The sequence below is a fragment of the Corylus avellana genome, chromosome 4, assembly GCF_965113065.1.
Source record: "Corylus avellana chromosome 4, dhCorAvel1.hap1.2, whole genome shotgun sequence".
Classification (NCBI taxonomy): Eukaryota; Viridiplantae; Streptophyta; class Magnoliopsida; order Fagales; family Betulaceae; genus Corylus; species Corylus avellana.
The window spans coordinates 35,127,657-35,145,805 of NC_142493.1; the positions used below are offsets into that span (position 1 = coordinate 35,127,657).

Consider the following 18,149-nt stretch of genomic DNA (forward strand, 5'->3'; position numbering starts at 1 on the left):
TCTTTTATGTTCATGTTGTTTGTACTATCTCATCTTTATAATTTATTTATTTTATTTATTTTTTATAAAAAAAAAAAAGAGGTAGAAATGAAACCAAGCACTGCACAAATACATTTATTTGGTTTGATTTTACAACAGGAGTGGCTGGAATCTGCTACCCACACAAAGAAAAAGTGAAAACGATGAAAATTTGAATAAGCATAGAGGTACCAAGATTTTTTATAAAAAAAATAAATAAATAAAAAGAGAATAAGCATGAGGTAAAATGGTTGTCTCGATAAATTTTATCCCTGTACCTCAGCTTCGTTCGATCTTTACGCCCATATTTGGCCGTATGAGCTCGTGTGCCCGGGTACAGAATTAAAAATCTACACCCCCTTTCTTTCTCTTCCTTTCTATTTTACCAACCAACGAACACATTAATCCCCTCTTTTACATTCTCCCTATTCCTCCCTGCATAATTTCTCTCTTACCAAAAGCAATCTAATATTAATGTACAAATCATTGATTACACCAGCTTTGAGGTGGGATCAATATCCCCTCAGCCTGGGAAATTCGGGACAAGTAAGCCATGCACCTGCCCTCTCTATTTTGCAATTTGGGTAGAGAATTTTAGAAGACCCTGATCCTTTGGGGGTTGCAACCGTGCAATCTTCGGAAAATTATTGGGTGAAAAGTTTAATGACTCAAATTGTTTGAAAATCAAAATTGCATTTACCACCAAGAAAGATTAATGACATACACCCTAGTTCATTGTTGTCATTGTTTGACAAACATCTTTCAATAGGTTAATTGCAATACCCTTTTCATAGAAGACTGTTCAAGCAACCAAAAAGCTCTACAATAAGGTGGCACAAGAAGTATGAGGGATAATTAGCACTTCATATTTCTAGGGCCTCATAATTGTATATATTATAATTCCAACTCAAGTTGTCTATGATTTTCTTCTTTTGCATCAATAGGCGCAAAGATCTCTTTCCACGGGGTAGAGTTGGACCCCTCACCTATTTCCATTCCATTGTAACAATTGCACTGGTTGAAAATCCCTTGAAATTAGGTTGTCCCATTTCAGCGAAATTAAGACAGCACAAGGGAGAGGTTGCAGAGCCCACCTGCCCCACAACCTAAGCTGCCTCAAGCAGGTGAGCCAGCCTCCCTCTCTTAGTTGCTGAATTTCTTTGAAATCCAAGCAGCCTAATTTTAGAGAATCCCAATAAGATTGCACTAATATTTAAGATGCCAAAAGTGAGAAAGTGTCATAGCATTGGATTTCGAGTCCCAAAGATTGTGGTGTAACGCTTATGCAATAGCAAGCCACATGCAGAATTTTCAAAATTTCGTGTTTTTTTTTTTCTCCAATTTAATTTCCTGTTGTTGGAGTGCGAGCCTCTGCTCCTCTTATCCGTGTCTGAAACAGTTTTAACAAACCCTATCCTCTTACAGAAACCAGAGACTTCTCTTTATGCATATCTTCCACACAATGGAAACAAATCAGCCAACTGCATGCATGAAACTCATGAAAGTACAAGGACCCTCTGATCTAATAGTATTTGCTTTGAATTTCATACAGGTTTTTGTAATGAAAACATTGAGCCACAACCCCAGTCCATTTCACATCCCATTTCTATTACCATACAAAAGATAACATTCTCAACATGTGATTTAAAAACAGCATATATTTGAAAGAAACAACATGAGACACACAGTTTAGAACAGTCTAAACCTTGGATACCATGTAGTTCAAGACGGCATCCATTTTAGAAGAACCTCGTGTCCAAAAATGACAAAGGCATGTAGTTTACAGTAACAACTTGCAGTTTGTAAGAACCAAAAAGACACCTTAAACACAAAAAATACACCTAATTTTACACAGGGATATAGGTGGTTCACAACAAATTACATGTGCTTCAAAGAACATTTAGTTTAAAACCCAAAAAAAATGACATGCAGAAGGAGACACTTTATGAAAATGGCAGAACAACTTTTTGTTTCTTAGAACAGTACGCAGTTAAAATATTGTCATAATAGTTCAATAAACAACGAGCAATTTTTGCTTAGAAAAAAAAATGGCAGTTTTAACAATCATCTTGAGACATGTAGTTGTCAGCGAAACAGATGATGTGCGAATGCAGTTTAGGTTGAAAAACAGCATGCAGCATAACCCAAGAAAATGGTACAGAAACATAGCGTTACAGTCGACACATTGCAAACTTCCATTTTCTGGAGAGAGAATTTGGATTGGGGGTGTTGGTTCTTTCATTTGAATGGAACTTGTTAGATAGCGAGTGTGGAAGTAAGGAACCTGCTAGCATACTTTCAGCCAAAATAAAGAAGAGAACTGCTAGCATACCTTAACAGTTGATACAGAAAAGGTCAACACCCTGCGGAGATGGACACAAATGCTCTTTGGAGTGGAAAGTAACCAAATTTCAGCACAGAACTACTTTTCACTGTAGGTGTTCAGGATCCACATCCCCCAAGGCCTATGCATCATGAATGCGTAATCATGAGTCAGTTGAAGGGTCACAAATAAAAGGGTCAGAACCATAGTTTGCAGTAGTTACCAGGATAACTCCTTTTAGCAGTCTTTACCACCAAACGTGTTCCCCATAAAAGGAAAGACCTTAACCCAGAAGCCACTTCTGCTCATCCTGCTGTTTTATCAAATATAACAACTGCTAACTAAGATCATTTCTTTGCTTTATGAAAAAGATATCATTCTCTAGCAACCTGAATGTGAGCATGGTCATCAAGAGTGATAATGAAGCTCATTTCTTTCCTTTACGAGAAAGAAACCGTTCTCTAGCTGCCTGAATTCTACTTTCATGGTCATCGGGAACCCCATCAACATTAATCTCTTTCTTTGGCAAGTCTGATAGTTTTTCCTTAGTTTCTTCCCCTATATGACCAGTCCCGCCACTGTTCCACACAAGCCAAAAACCTCAAGGTCAATGATGTTCGTGTGCAATCTTAGATTAGGAACAAAACCCGTTTTAACTCTAATATGCTTTAGGACAAATGACTTACCTCAGTTTATTGATATTTATTTTCTTAACCTTGTTTAGAATGGGCTTGACCCAATCTATCTCTACAGCACATACATTGCGTAAGTACGGACGGGAGGTTGCAATGAGCTCATGATAGACAACATAGTCTGGGAGTTTTCCCTCGTCATCTGGTCTCAGTACAGAGGATGGATGCACCTAAAATGAAACACAATTTACCTTTAGGTTTCTTAAAACAACGCGTGAACTGAAAGATCGCAAATACAACCCACCAGTTTCCAACCACTATAATCTCAGTACTAACTGCTTTTTTGATAAGTAATAATGCATTAAGAGCGCAGAGGGGCGCAACCCTAGTACACAGGAAGTATACAAGAGAGCGACTAAGTAGGGGAGAAAGAAAAAAAATTAATGTGTTAAGGCATGTTTAAACTCTCCAAGACGGTGGGTTTTTAAGACATGTTTCGAACTAATCTCAGTACTAACTGCTTTCACTATTTTAAACAAAATATGCCTTGCCACAATCTCTATCCGACTAAAGTCAAGATTTTTCGAAAGTGAATTCGAAGTAAAGTTCAATCATTCAAAAAGTTGAATCAAATCAAAAAAATTTCTAGAATTGCTGCTCTGTTAAACCATTTCTAGCTAAGATATAGTGTTGCAACTAACAAAGAGTAGACTCCAGAGTTGCTTACCTGAACTAGTTGGGGCTTAAAACTGAGAGTTCGATAGCCATTGTGATGAATCATTCTCTCAGCAAGCTGATTTGCATAACCTATGCACAAAGCTTTCCTCAATTTCTGGTAAGCCAGCTCACTCTCTTTCCATCTCCCATTTGCCCGTACATCTAGTGATCCTGTTGTCCAAATACCATAAATTGTTATAAGTAAAGGAGAATAACATCCAAAAAGGGTACTGTGCATGAAAGGAAAACAGAAACAACTAAGATAAACAGAAGACTGAAGAAGTAAATTTCTAGACTGGCAGATTCATCTCTGCCCCAACTTCCACAACAAATGCAATAAATGGGGGGAATTTGTATCATGGTTATGCTACTAATGTTAAAACAGAGTGATCCCAACAGTTCCTTGAATGGAGCGAACTGTGGTAGCTCTGGATATTATATTGGACCCAAATAGTTGACTCTCACCAAGTTCTAATTGCTTATACTCTTCTAACCACACCAAACAAGAACTTTCCTCCAATTCTTAGACACTCATACTAGTATTAACTCTTTTTGGTCTTTGAATGTTGGGGATTTAAATAGTAGGTCTATGTATGATTTCATTCAAATTGGGACTTTATGCTGTTTCACAAAATTAGCATACTTCTATGTACTCGCTTGTTGTTTTTAGTTATCTTTTGCCTTTTAAAGAATTATTTTCTCACTATAATTCCTAAGTTAAATAAGATATTCTAAACAGAGCTCTTTTGAATGAAACAAAAACAAAGACAACCATGAATTGGAGGGTGGGTGGGAGGAGACAATGAGAAGTAAAGCTTGCATTAGTTTTTCAAGATCAATTTCATTGGTAACTAAATGTCAAGATTATCACAGATTCACAATCAAGGTAACTTATATAATCAATCTGCTTCAAATATGTAAGCTCCTTGGTAATATACTTTTTTTTATATAAGTAAATGAAATTCATTAAAAATTGCAAGGGCGCAATCCAAGTGCATAGGAAATATACACTCCTTGGTAATATACAAACTGACCCTTTGCTATTTTCTGCATTATCTGAGATAATTGTTTCCGAACATTTTTGACAAACAACATCCCCCGCACCTACAATAAGCAAGTGTAAAAGCATTATATTTCAGAACAGAATTGCAGATATCCTAATTAAAATACAGCTGTACAATTAGGAGACATTCCCTTCTTCTCACCACAGAAAGGCCAAGGTACATGCTGAAAAAGGAATGACAACTATGCATGCTCAACAAGTACTCACAGCAAACTCCTCCGCCTCATGGCCAACAAAAGCAACTAATGTGTGGATCCCATATTATTATGTGGGTGTGGATTGCATGCCATTATGTGGGCCTTCTTCAAATGGCTATATAAGTTCAAGTTCCTTTTATGACTTCTGCTGAGAGCTTAGTCTTAACAAATGATATGACACGTCTTACAGGAGATTTCTAGATATAGCACGCCGTCAGAAACAGAAAATAAAAGAGTACCTGCAAGTCATGGTCTTTGCACCAACCAATGTCATAGTTATTCCTATCCCAATGCTCATAGATCTGAAGGAGTTGGATGTGATCACCCAAGCCAGATCCATCAGGAAGGTCCAAGGGAGTGTGTTTCCTCTTTTTCTCATTACCCTTGCTGCAAATGGAGGTAATGCTATTGTCATTCACAAAGAAAATTTCGCCAGGCCACATAAAAAGTTACAGAAACATAAAAAATTATATCCACATTTACTGTGATGTTACTGCTAAAACTTCTTAGTTCGTGATGACTGAGGGCCCGTTTGGTAGAGCTTTTCATAGCTTCTCCAGGGGTGATTTAGCCTTTAAAAAAGAAGTCACCACGCAGCCTGTTTGATAACGGGTTTTTCGTAGCTTCTATGAAGTAGCTTGGGCTTTTCTAGATGGCTTTTTCACAGCAATCCAAGGGTTGTTTCTCAAAGCCACTGCAGCTTTTCATATTTTGAAAAGCCACAGCCCTGCCAAACAGCCCCGAGTATCATTTTTATTTTTATTTTTTATAATTATGCTGGGTTTTGGTGTGTGTCGTGGCCGCCGGGGGGGGGGGGGGGGTGGTGGTTGGAACACGATGCACAACTAAACTAAATCACATAATACAACACACACCAGAACAAAACAAAAGTTTTATTCCATCCACAAGAAGGAGACCATCTTATATAATGGCTTCGTTTGATAAACGATTTTGTTTTGGTTTTGGTTCGATACTGTAGCAGAAAGTGATTGATGTGAAAAAAAGTAAGAATATTTTTTTTTAAAAAAAGTAAAAAAGTAAGAATGTGTAGTATGGAAAAATGAAAATTTTTTGTTTTGTAGTGATTTTTTTATTTGGATAATAATAAAAAATTATTGATATGATGTAAAAAGTAAGAATATTAAAAAAAATAAAAAAGTGTGATGAATAGTATAGAGTCAAAAACAGGCAAAATCGTTTATCAAACGATGCCAATAATTTCAGGAGTTCACCTTCGACCAGGAAGCAGTGTGGTTTCTGCCGACAACATGGCAGCAATACTGAGAGCCTGGGATAAGCAACCACACTCATTTGCCTCCATTAAGGTTCTCGAAAGTGAAGGTTCCAGCGGAAGCTCTGGGTAAAATCACAGAACAAACTCAGTGAACACAAAATGCTCATCCATGAATAGAAATCATTTCCAACATGAAGAACAGTTACCAACATATAATATGGCTTAAGAATGGATGCTAAGCAAAGAAACCACCAATGATATGCACCATCAGATGACCCCTTTTATGATGGTACAAGTAAGGGCATGAATGATGCATAAGAGATTAGGTAATGGGGGAAAATAAAAGTTAAGGTGCTCAAATGATAAGTGTGAAAAAAGGAAAATATGAACAACACTTAGTTTACATTGTTTATCTAACATTTGTAATTCATCAATAAGAAAATAGATATAAAGCACTCTTAACAAATCCCAAACAACCAAATGGGGCCGTTATTATTATTATTATGATGATGATGATTTAAAGTCACCAAAGTACATGCATTGTATAAGATGGTGGCTACAAACTCTTAATATTTATTCCTATCATAACATTTCAATAATTGGAATGAGAATTTTGTACCAGCCATTGTTCGTCCAATACTTGTGATCGATCCATTTTCATCAATAGCATCAATGAGATACAATTGCTTCAGAGCATCTTCTAGAGACTCAGCTGCAGCAAAGCCAATAAGATTAAATGACTCTATCCAAATATCTTAAGTTGTATGCATTAATAGTGAAGAAAACAAAGAAAGAATGCCTTCTTACAGGAAGGAGGATCAAGAAAATCAAACTTGAGAATATCCATATCAGAGAGGTCCAATGATTTCAAATAGAGAACACTGCCAGTAAGAGAAGATCGCTGTATTTCAGGAACTGTAACATCCAGGAAATCATCGTGATAAAGCATGGAAGGGTATAATCGATAGCATTTTCCAGGACGTGTTCTTCCAGCTCGGCCTGCACGTTGATTAGCTTGCACTCTGCAAACATGAATCCAATATTCATTATAATGATAAGCAATATTATCATCAATATTACTATGGCTTATATTATCATCAATTCTCCACCCCCTTTTATTGGATATATAGAGAGAATTGAGCCTCGACTCCTATCTCCTTTTACATGCCACATCTACACCATAGTCACCAAAAATCACACTTGGATTTTTTTTAAAGAAAGAGGGCAAAATAGAGAAACAATTAGCATCACAATCTTTACTTTCTTTTCCTTCTCTCTCTCTCTCTCTCTCTCTCTCTCTCTCTCTCTCTCTTTTCCCTTTCTATTTGGGGCACCTTCAGGGGGTGGTTGGTTGCTGAGGAGGCAGCATCCAAATCTAGGCAGAGTGTGTTATTTGCAAATGCATATCTTAGGGATTCGTGATAAGAACCCAGCAGCTCATAGTCTCTCACTCTCTGATCTAAGTCACAATGATTTGAACACAGAAGACTATCATCCAAGGGTGCAAAAAAAAGCCTGTGAAATAAATTTTTATGATGGAAACTTGACCGATCTCATGTATGGTAATTCAAACAAATGCAACAAGATAATCAAGTGCAAGCAAAGAGGAAAAAATCACAATGCAAGAGAGGCTACTAAAACCATTTATAATCAACTGCTTACTTGCTAATTTGAACAACATCAAGTGAATACATGCCGGTTGATGGGTTGTATTGCCGTTGCTTGACATAACCAGAATCAATAACATACCTACCAAGTAGACATAATTCATGAATATAAGTGAACCTTTTAACATGAACATGCTAAGTCACAATCAATTCACAAGATCACAGTAGGTGAAACTTAGTTTTATAAAAATAGATACAAAGAGAGCAGTGTGTCTAGCCGCAGCCCCTTGGAGGGGGGTTTGGAAGGGACGATGGATCTATCTTCCAAATCTCACATAGATGGAACACACATGAAATAAACATAAACTAAAATATAGCAGAGGAATGAAATTGCCAAATGATAAATGTTATAAAAGTATCAAATCTCTTACACAACACCGTCAACTGTCAACGAAGTTTCAGCAATATTTGTGGAAACAATAAATCGCCGGCAATTAGGAGGTGGAGGACTAAATACGCGCACCTGCAGGGTCATAGCAAACATTAGACACAATTTTATTGAATCAACTATATTATTAATCAAACCCCATGGATACCTCACCTAATCAGAAAATTCAACCATATTCATATGCTTCTATGGAGTTACTCACCAGACATGTGAAAACAGGATCCGGTTAGTCAGGGCATAAGGTCATATGCTTACTAAAGGTCTTTGTCCACTTGCACAAAATACCATGCCCATATCTAATGACCAACTAATGGGCATGGAAATTTATTTGATTATACCATTAACAAAGACAAACAAACCATTGCACTTAAAAGTGTTTATATGCGTGATGTTGTGGAAATAAAATGGAACCACTTTTTTATTTGAAAGGACCAGAGAGTTTACTCTTATGCTAGCAACAAAATCCAAAAGGTAGCCAATCTAAAACACCACTAAAGAAGCGGAAACCTTAAAAGCAGGAAATGGCAATATTTTCATCATGTTTTCATACAGAAATTTTTTAAAATGAAAAATTGAAAAAACCTGCCTGCATTTCAGGTGGCAAAGAACCATGAAGGGGAAGGATTATGGCATCCATGCAGGATCCTTCATCTAGACTTCGAACTCTATCCTCCAACTTTGATACCAACTTCTCTATGTCATCCTATATAAGATGTGACTTCTTCTATCAATAGAACCATTGTACAAGAAGCATTATATATATATAAGCAGAAACAGAGTAGACCCATGCACTCTAAGAAGGAAAATAAAAGAATAAAAAATGAAAAAATAAAAGCTCACCTGCCCAGTCAAGAATATTAAGACATCACCTTCTGGTTCACGAATGTGTATGTCTGTAACAAACACAGAAAAAACATTTGGTCAGTAAGACCTCATAAACAAGTGAAAGTTCAAAATTATAGTAAAATATCATGGGCAGCAATAGCATAGAAAACTTTAACTTTAATATTTACAATAGAGATTAACAGGAAAGTTGAAATATGTTCCGTTATCTATATGGTGCTGTGAAGCCCATAATTAACAGGAAGATGCAGCTTAAAACCTTATCAGCTATTGATACAAATTCAAAGGGAAAAGAGCTATATAAAATCACTTGAATTGAACAAAAAAAATGGCAATTCAATAGGTTAAACTTATCTACTACATTCTGTAACAGACATGAAGAAGAAGAAGAAGAAGAGAAAAAAATAAAATAAAACTTTCACCATAAATTATCAAAAATAATGCAGTGGAATATGTTCTAAATTAGCTAGTCCAACATAATCAAGCTAACCAATATCTGAATCACACTGCCACTACCACCTACATACTAATATTAGGAATCTTAGTCAACATATAAAAAGCTTATCTTCCCTCAGCATTACCATTTTGCAAATATTCTATAAAAATACATGTCAGTGAACCAAACAAATCTATAAAACAACAGAAACAAGATACAAAAATTTATGCTATAGAAGACATTATCATTGCATCAGGAGTAGACTAGTGGTTTAATCATACCGAGAGCTGTTTTTAAAGAAGACTCAACATAGCTTGTAGGGCGCTCATTGCTGTACAATATCTCTACAGGGTATAACTTCCCTGGGACATTTAGTATGGGGCAATTCGAAAAGAATTTTGATACTTTTTCCCCATCAAGAGTTGCTGAAGTGATAAGAACCTTTAAACTGGAGGCATGTATTGTAACCAATCGCTTCATCAACCCCAGCAATATGTCCCTGACAAAAGAATGAGTTCATAATTGAAGTGCATACACAAAATGCCATGTGTGGAAACAGTTATGCATCAAAAGTTGCAAGACTGGAAAATGTACATCTTTGAGATCTAGGGAACATCATATGGGGGAAAAATAATGGTGTGACACCCAACGTGAAAATGACATAGACTAGGCATAGAGAGTAAATCTTACGTGTTCAGACTCCTCTCATGAGCTTCATCCAATATGATTACTGAATACTGATTAAGCTCCGGGTCAGACAGACTCTCACGAAGAAGGACTCCATCAGTAAGATATCTGAATAGTTCACAAGTGAATAGTTAGGGACCAACAGACTCAACAAAATTAGAGTGAAATCTGTGAAAACATGATTGAAGTCTCCTCTCAGTTAATAAAAAGTGAATGCATTACTTAATACAAGTCCTTTCTGAGGTTCTGTCTTCGAATCGGATCGCATATCCCACTTCATGCCCAAGTTGAACACCAAGCTCCTGTGCAACCCGTCTGTGGGCATTAAAATCATAGAATAAGAAACAAACAAAAAAAGTTGGTCCCAGATATTAGCAATACACATTCGATGTTACTCAACCATTATTTTTCTGATGAATAATGTTCCTCGACCATCATTATGAGTGAATCAACCACACAAAATACTTCTCAAAAACAGAATTCGCACAATCAGCTAGGGCAACAGCCAGGTGATAATTAAAGAGCATAGTCTATATTTATTCATTAGTAGCCAATGAATTGAAGCAAATCTTTGGAGTAAAAAAAAGATCGGGCATTATGGTAAATCATATTCTATATAATTGTCTTCGAAAGTTTTTGAGTAAACTAAGGGAAATGGTAGTATAACGATGAGTTCAGTGGAATTTAATTCCTTCTAGGGTCTCCTAATACCGGAAAAGAGTAACATAAATAATTCTACTCTCTTTTCTTTTTATTTTTCGTAGTAATTTTACTCTCTTTTCATTTCCTCAATTTTGTCAGAAAACAAACAGATCATAATATTGTTACATTAGCACCTTCGACACGCAATTCTGTCATAATCATCTTCCTCCTTGTTTTTCGCATTCAAAAGCCCCCAAAACCCCAAGTATAACATTGTAACATAGAAACTCTACCTCGCAACGGAGACTGCTGCGACTCGGCGGGGCTGAGTGACGCCGACGATTCCAGACTTGGTGTAGCCTCTCCGATGCAGCATCTGAGAGAGCTGGGTGCTCTTTCCCGAGCCGGTCTCTCCGATTATCACCACCACTGGGTTCCGCTCCACCGTCTCTATGATTTGATCTTCGAACTGGAGGATCGGGAGGTTCGCCATTGATGAACCAAACAAATCTCCAAGTCACTGAGTGGAAAGAGTTGGGGTTTTAGGTATTTTATTGAATAAAGGGAAAATTGGGGTTTTAGAATTTTTCGTCAACACCTCCTTACAGATTAGCGTCGATGGCTTAGTAAAACCGTTGTTTGTAGTATCAACCGGTCGGTTATTTTCATTTTCATTTTCATATTTATTCATATAAATTATAAAATTATTAGTAAATTTGAGATAAATTATTCAATATTAATTTTTAAAGCTACATTAAAAGGTTTGAGAGTAGAAATATGAAAAAGAGTGTTGATAGTATTTCTCTACTTACAAAATTCCTCAACTCTGGGTAAGGTGCTAACATGCAAGCCGATTTGCTGAGTTTTTTTTTTTTTTTTTTTTATTCAAAAAGGGTGGAAATGGGCGACCAGTGTAATTTTTCCTCTTGGATGTTACCATTAGGGTCTTCACCCACTATGGAATGTTCAGTTTGAACCATAGCTACTGCCGGGGAAGCCAATTTGCTGAGTTGAGCCTAAATATTCAAAGTTTTGTTCCAAAAACTCATTTTATAAACGGACAATGTGATTTGCAGAGTTTTGTTTCACTTAGGCTCTATGTTGATTTGCTGATTTGAGCCTAATTATCTAACATTTTCTATAAATTATTTTATGATGAAACAAACAGAACTTTAACTTTTATATCGTGTACGGGTCGAGCTCGAGCTTATTACTAATTTGTTCTCGATCTATCTCAGTTTTCAAAATTTTCACATAATTCTACAAACAAGGAAAATGTTTGGATTGCAATAATTTTTTTACAAAAGGATTGTCAGTTTATAATTAGAAAAATGATTAAAAATATATGATTGATAAGTCAGTTATTAATTAATTAAATTAACAAATCAAAAATTTTACATAATTATTTCACTTAAAATAATTTATACAAAATGCTCCTGACCCATTCAATATTTACAAGCTACTCTTTTGCTTTCCAAAAACGGCTTCCCGCGTCACAAGTTCCATTCCCCTCACCCACAACTCGGCCATTTCAACCCCACCATCACATACAAAATGCAGCACCTTATTTTTGTTAGTCACCACATGAAACATTCCTGGTTCATCAGCATCAAACTTCCTCCTGCGATTCCATCGGAATGCTGCACTAGAGCCAACCTCAGCCCACTGACAAATCACATTTCTCTTGCTCGATTTCCCCCACTGCAACACCCCAACATTCCCTACCATCCTCACCACTTTCACATGAGGAGCTCCTCTGCCGCCCTTTGTGTGCTTCTTTACGCGAGCCCCATCAAGCACCAACGTTCGAGCAATCTCATCAAATATCACGCGCTCTGCTGCTGCGCCGTTTTGACAACCATTTTTCCTTGCCAGCACGAGTGCAGTCTCGTGTCTCTCATTCTCAACGTCATATCTTGCTCCACAGGAGATCAAAAGCTCACACAGCTGACTATGGCCTCTCAAGGCAGATAACATCAATGGGGTATATCCATCATTGTCTAAGGCATTAACATCATAGCCCCTAATGGTCAATTTACGAACAGAGTTTATATCTCCGAGGAAAGCTGCACGATGCAGAGCATAAAACCCAGAACAGAAAGAACCGCCGTTTCCTCTTTCTACTACATATTCGATCATCAACTTTTCAAAGTTTTCACTGTTTTGCTTTGCTTTGAATAGATCAATTGCTGTCTCACCATATTTATTATGCAGTTCTATATCAGCCCCAGCATAAACAAGCAACCGAAATGCCTCTACACGGCCGCGTTTTGCAGCTATCATGGCAGCTGAGAAGCCATTTGCATCCTGTTCATCTAGATCAATGTCTGCCCGCTTGACGAGTTTCTTCAAAGCTTCAATTTCGTTGGCTTCAACTACAAACAATAGAGGAGAAAACATTGACACGTTGCTTGATTGAACTACCTTATCAGCTAGAATTACATCCACAACTGCTTGCTGGAAGCCAGGAGTCCACCGAGCTGAGTGCGCGATTGAGCTTGCACACTGGCTAGCTGTATTGACCAAACCAAAATCAGCACCGGCTGAGGCCAGAATTTTCAGGCACTCCTCGTGCTTAAATCTAGCACATACCATTAACGCGGTTTCTCCAGATTCAGTTCGAGAGTTGAGATTGCAGCCGGCACTTATCAAGCATTGAAGAATTTTGGAAAATCCAAGGCGTGCAGCCAAATGAATGGGGCGTAACTTGGTTTTTGAAGGAGCTTTCTCTAGAAATTCTACATCTGCAGTACCATAATGTCCCAGCACATCTACTGCTTTTGCATTGTTACAGAGGATGGCATGGTGGATGAGAGTCCTCCCATAGTGAGGGGTGTTAAGGGAGAGATGTTGGAGGAGCATATGCAAGATTGCACCGGTTGCTTCAAAATACTCCACAGCACACCAGGTGATAGGGTAAGGCTCTGCTAGTCCTGCACCCACCCGGAATTCTTCTCCTGTTTCCATATCCCAGAACCAGGCACCTACTCTCATCTTGATGTCTGTTCTGACGCCCACCTGTTTTCCAGTGTCAAAGGAAGAACACCATAGAACGCTCAAGTTACATAATCCTGGTACAAATAAAATTTTTTGTCTAATAAAATGGTCCAAAATCCAAATCCCAGGAGTTGTGGTACACCCAATGTCATTTTTATTTCTTCCTTTTTTGATAAGTTGTGTTTAATAGGTGCATGGTTGATGACCCCCTTGTTATTTGGGAAGATGTGATCAGTTGGGGTATAACAGAGCTAAAAGGAAAGAGCCTGAAAGTGAGCTTGTGTAAACTGGCCATTGGAGCAGTGGTTTATAACATTTTGAAGCTTCTAAATGATTTGAAGCATGGGAATGTGGTGCATACTGAGTTTCAGACACTCAAAAGAATTGATTGGGAAATTCAAACTAGAATTAAGGGTGTTGGCAAGTTCAAAGAATCTGTGTCTAATGCCTCTCTCTGTTGCAGATGGGGTTTCTAATTGTAAATAGAATAGATAATGGTAGATTGGTGTCGGTTTGTAATGGTTGTTAGTAGAGTATAGCTTGTTTGGTGTTACCTGTAATTTCTCGCATGTGGTTTATGCAGTATTGTTTTCTGATCTGAGACATGCCGAGTGTGAGTAGAACTAGCTTTTGCAGCTAGTTTCCAGTCTTTACTGAGTGTGAGTTTGTGCTCAGATTTCCAGTTTTAATGAAATTGATCCTTATTCCTCAATCAAATAAATAAATAAATTTTTTTAAAAAAAAAAACCCATGTTGCCCAAGTTACTTCAAGCATATCCATACTTCGCAGGGAGCTTCAGTGAATATGCACAAAGATGCTTACCTTCAATAGCAATCTGACAACAGAGATTTGCCGGCTAACAATGGCAGCAACAAGTGCATTGCAGTCAAAATTGGAGTGAAGAAATGGCTTGGAAGATTGAAGCAACACCCTGCTAGTTGCATTGGCATCCACTCCACACTGTTAATTTAATAGAAACCTTTAGTATTAGAGCCACAATTGTTACAATTTGTGCAGTTAATCAGCTCGAACTAACAAGGCAGGACAATTTATTTACTAATTTTACATGTTGTCCAATGTCCATGCCAGTCATAAATGATTTACCTGGATGAGTGCATCAACAACATTGACAAACCCTCTGCAGCACGCAGAGACAAGGGCTTGCACAGCAACTTGTGGGCGGACCATGTCGGACCTCATAAGCAGCTCAACTGGCATGGCCAGCCCCAGGTAGCTTGCCTCCAACAAAGACTCCTCGCATGCCTGCTGACATGCACCAGCACTGAGAAGCACCTCTAAGATTTCCATATGACCCTCCCTTACTGCTGCTGTGGTTGAATAGCCCCGGAACACTCTCTGGTTCACATTTGCTCCAATGCTCTGTCAAAACGCATGGAGAGGCACTCTCTTTTTTATGTTTTCATTTTTTTATTTAAATTTTTTTTTGTAATCTCAAATATATTAATAAACAACTTAAAACACAAAACATGTTTTATAAACATTTTCACACATTCTTGTATAAATATTTTAATAAAATATGCGAATAACTTTTGCAAGATATATATAAACTAATTTATTATTTAACAAAAAGATAAAAAAAATAGAGTGGCCACCCTCGTTGAAGGAGAGGGATGGCTGGTTGGTTAGCTCTCAAGTCTCAAGTCTCAACACAACCACTTCTTTTTTCCTAATTTAAAAAAATAATAATAATAATTTGAGTTTCTCAAAACAAGCACATATATTTTATAGAAAACATTTTTTTCCAACGTGGACCATACCAAAGAATACTTCTAAAATTATTTATCACATTTATGTCACATCTAAATACTATACATTTACCCAAATATACACACTACTGCCAAACATAAAAACTTATTTATTTGTGGACATTTGGACACTATTAACCACCCTTTATTTTATTTTATTCAATTATTTCATGGCTATGAAGACCCTTTACACTTTCAATGATACGGTATCCTGTAATTTAAATTTTTTTAATTATTATTTTCAAATTAAATGATTGAAATTCTGTGGTACCCATATTTATTATTTTCAAAAAATGATAAAGTATAATAAATACTGAAATGATAAATGTTGAATTAATAAAATGATAAATATGAATTTAGAAAAATCTTAAAGAGTTAAAGAATTATATTTCTATTACGTGCATGTTAAAAGAAAGCAAGAAAATAAAACAGAACACAATACCAACTTAATTTATTATGATTTGATTAATTAAATTCATAATAACCAGAAAACATAAATTAAATCAAAATACGGTGAGATACTGAGATATATACATTACCAGTAGAATCCTGACAAGTTCCAAATTTCCGGTGTGAGCAGCGAGGAAGAGAGCGTTGACCTCGGTCTTGAACTCCTCGTACTCGACAAGAACCTCGTGAGCCGACTCCTCGTGTAACACGATCTCAGTCTTCCTCCCCTTCAAGCTCACTGTTCCCATGAAGTTCACGTCCACGAAAGGGTCGGCGATACACGCGTACGCCGATTTCAAGTCGTTGTTGTGCGAAGCATCCACTAGGCGTTGTGAAACCTCAACTTCGTAATCGACTGGGAAAATCTGTTTTCCGGCGACAACTTCGGTGCCGGAGCTTACGAACACCGTCATTTCCGCGGGCTGACCGATCGAGCTTTCTCCACGCAACGTTATATATGTACGTACGTGTTGTGAGCCTCTGTCTCTGCCAAAGGCTTTAAATTTGTCTTTTGTGTGGCTTTTGCGTAATTGCGTGAGATTTTTGACTTGAGAGAGAAGCTTTGTTGAACAGGCAAAGGAGAGGAAGGGAGAGCGAGAGTGGGTGCAGCGACCCTCCAACCTTGTATATATCCTCCTGTGTCTCTTTAGCTTTCATAGTATCGGAGAAGTCATTGAAATAATTGCACCAATTCTTGATGCGTCATTGACGAATTTTATTGGATTCTACGTAAAATATTAATTAAATCATTAATATTATCTTATCAGAATTTGGATTCTCTCTGATTTATAAAAATATGAGATTCTCAAATTTTAAATTTGAACGTTTTATTACATCTAACACTGCAAACAAATGAACACGTTTCTCATTTGTGTGTACCCTTAGATGTAATAGAGAGTTCACATTTTAAAATATAATAATCTCATATTTTAAAAAATTTGAGAAAATCTTAATCCAATCAACCTAATTATGTTTTGGGACACTTTTGATTTAATATGGTAGCAAAAATTTCTTAGCATATATGTTGTTGTAGTTGACACCCATTTTAATTAAATATTTGTGTTGGACCTCACTTATATTGAACAATTTGAGTTTAAATATTAATTAAATAATTAAATATTTATTTATAACATTTATTTCGAACTTAAAAAAATGTGTGTGTGTTTTTTTTTTTTTTTTACATGTCCGCACAAGAGGGGGGAAGGGGATTCGAACTAGTGACCTCCACTTCATTAAGTGTGATCACAGCCGATTGAGCTACCTCTTGGGAACCAACAATGTGTGTTTTAAGTTGCTTTTTTTTTAAAAAAAAAAAATTAAGACTAACATGAAAAATTACTTGAAAAACTTCTTATATGTTTATTTGCTCCACCATATTGTATTTATTTTGTGTCTTCTCACTCTTTCTAAATTCTATGTATAGAACAAATTGTATGTTATGATCTCTTAATTATTTTTGCCTTTTGACTCTTTATGAACCAATAAACAAATAATCTTTTTATTTCACGCTCGTATGGCAAGTTCTTTATCTTTTAGTGCAATATTGATGGTGAAAAATTTATTGAGGGGCATTATCTAGACCAGAATAATGAATCAACATGCTGGTGTTTTGTTTTTCTCCTTCGAATTAATTATATAATAGTATATTAATACAGGTTACTCTCACAATTGGGAATTCCCAATTGTGAGAGTAACCTATATTATACTATTATATAATTGGAAAGTTACCTCAAAAACCCTTCTAGATAAGGACCAGTTATCTAGGTTCTTATTTACAAGTAATTATAGAAACTATATATTTATTCAACAATTATATATATATTATGTGCCATTATGTGATATTGTAATATATCAGCTAATTCTTAGATTTTTTTTTTATTTTTAAAAACAACTATTTAATAATTAATTGAAATTGTCACATAAAAATTATAAGATAATTGTGAAATAAAAATATATTATATGAATTTACTCTTATGAAAAATAAAGTAATGCTACAAAGCATTATTCTAAAAATTATTGCAATTTTATGTGACATAAAATATGTTCATTGAAATTGAGTAGGTTTGTGATATAGGCCAATTTGTCTCA

The 18,149-nt window shown here is 36.4% G+C and overlaps 2 protein-coding genes across 5 annotated transcripts; both read right to left on the bottom strand.

Annotated features, from left to right (window-relative positions):
* Positions 1 to 70: 70 nt before the first annotated feature.
* Positions 71 to 11,468, bottom strand: LOC132177090 (RNA helicase family protein). Of its 4 annotated transcripts, XM_088515312.1 has the most exons (19): positions 11,141 to 11,468; positions 10,428 to 10,520; positions 10,209 to 10,313; positions 9,800 to 10,017; positions 9,080 to 9,132; positions 8,826 to 8,942; positions 8,223 to 8,314; positions 7,847 to 7,933; positions 6,992 to 7,206; positions 6,804 to 6,896; positions 6,183 to 6,306; positions 5,190 to 5,337; positions 4,725 to 4,794; positions 3,701 to 3,861; positions 3,028 to 3,203; positions 2,731 to 2,919; positions 2,565 to 2,651; positions 2,351 to 2,483; positions 71 to 151 (listed from the first exon to the last, which is right to left on the bottom strand). In XM_088515312.1, exons 1-16 carry the CDS (start codon positions 11,338 to 11,340, stop codon positions 2,769 to 2,771), a joined length of 2,103 nt encoding a protein of 700 aa, XP_088371438.1. In that variant the 5' UTR covers positions 11,341 to 11,468; the 3' UTR covers positions 71 to 151; positions 2,351 to 2,483; positions 2,565 to 2,651; positions 2,731 to 2,768. The 4 variants fall into 4 exon arrangements, with proteins under 4 accessions (XP_088371438.1, XP_088371437.1, XP_088371439.1 ...); XM_088515311.1 differs by having other exon boundaries at positions 2,565 to 2,919; XM_088515313.1 differs by having other exon boundaries at positions 71 to 652; positions 2,565 to 2,919.
* Positions 11,469 to 12,299: 831 nt separating this feature from the next.
* LOC132178481 (uncharacterized) lies at positions 12,300 to 16,474 on the bottom strand. The gene is made up of 4 exons (XM_059590910.2): positions 16,151 to 16,474; positions 14,950 to 15,225; positions 14,668 to 14,805; positions 12,300 to 13,865 (listed from the first exon to the last, which is right to left on the bottom strand). The coding sequence occupies exons 1-4, from the start codon at positions 16,472 to 16,474 to the stop codon at positions 12,300 to 12,302; spliced, it is 2,304 nt and encodes a 767-aa protein (XP_059446893.2).
* Positions 16,475 to 18,149: the final 1,675 nt, after the last annotated feature.

Bases quoted from the DNA above. Each gene is read 5' to 3' on its own strand.
- LOC132178481 (XM_059590910.2), bottom strand. From the start codon at position 16,474: ATGACGGTGTTCGTAAGCTCCGGCACCGAAGTTGTCGCCGGAAAACAG. The intron at 15,226-16,150 runs GTAATGTATATA...GCGTTTTGACAG, and splicing joins AACTTGTCAGGATTCTACTG to AGCATTGGAGCAAATGTGAA. The intron at 14,806-14,949 runs GTAAATCATTTA...TTAAATTAACAG, and splicing joins TTGTTGATGCACTCATCCAG to TGTGGAGTGGATGCCAATGC.
- LOC132177090 (XM_088515312.1), bottom strand. From the start codon at position 11,340: ATGGCGAACCTCCCGATCCTCCAGTTCGAAGATCAAATCATAGAGACG. The intron at 8,315-8,825 runs GCAGGTTTTTTC...ATGACCCTGCAG, and splicing joins CTTTGCCACCTGAAATGCAG to GTGCGCGTATTTAGTCCTCC. The intron at 3,204-3,700 runs GTAAGCAACTCT...GTTTCATTTTAG, and splicing joins TTAAGCCCCAACTAGTTCAG to GTGCATCCATCCTCTGTACT.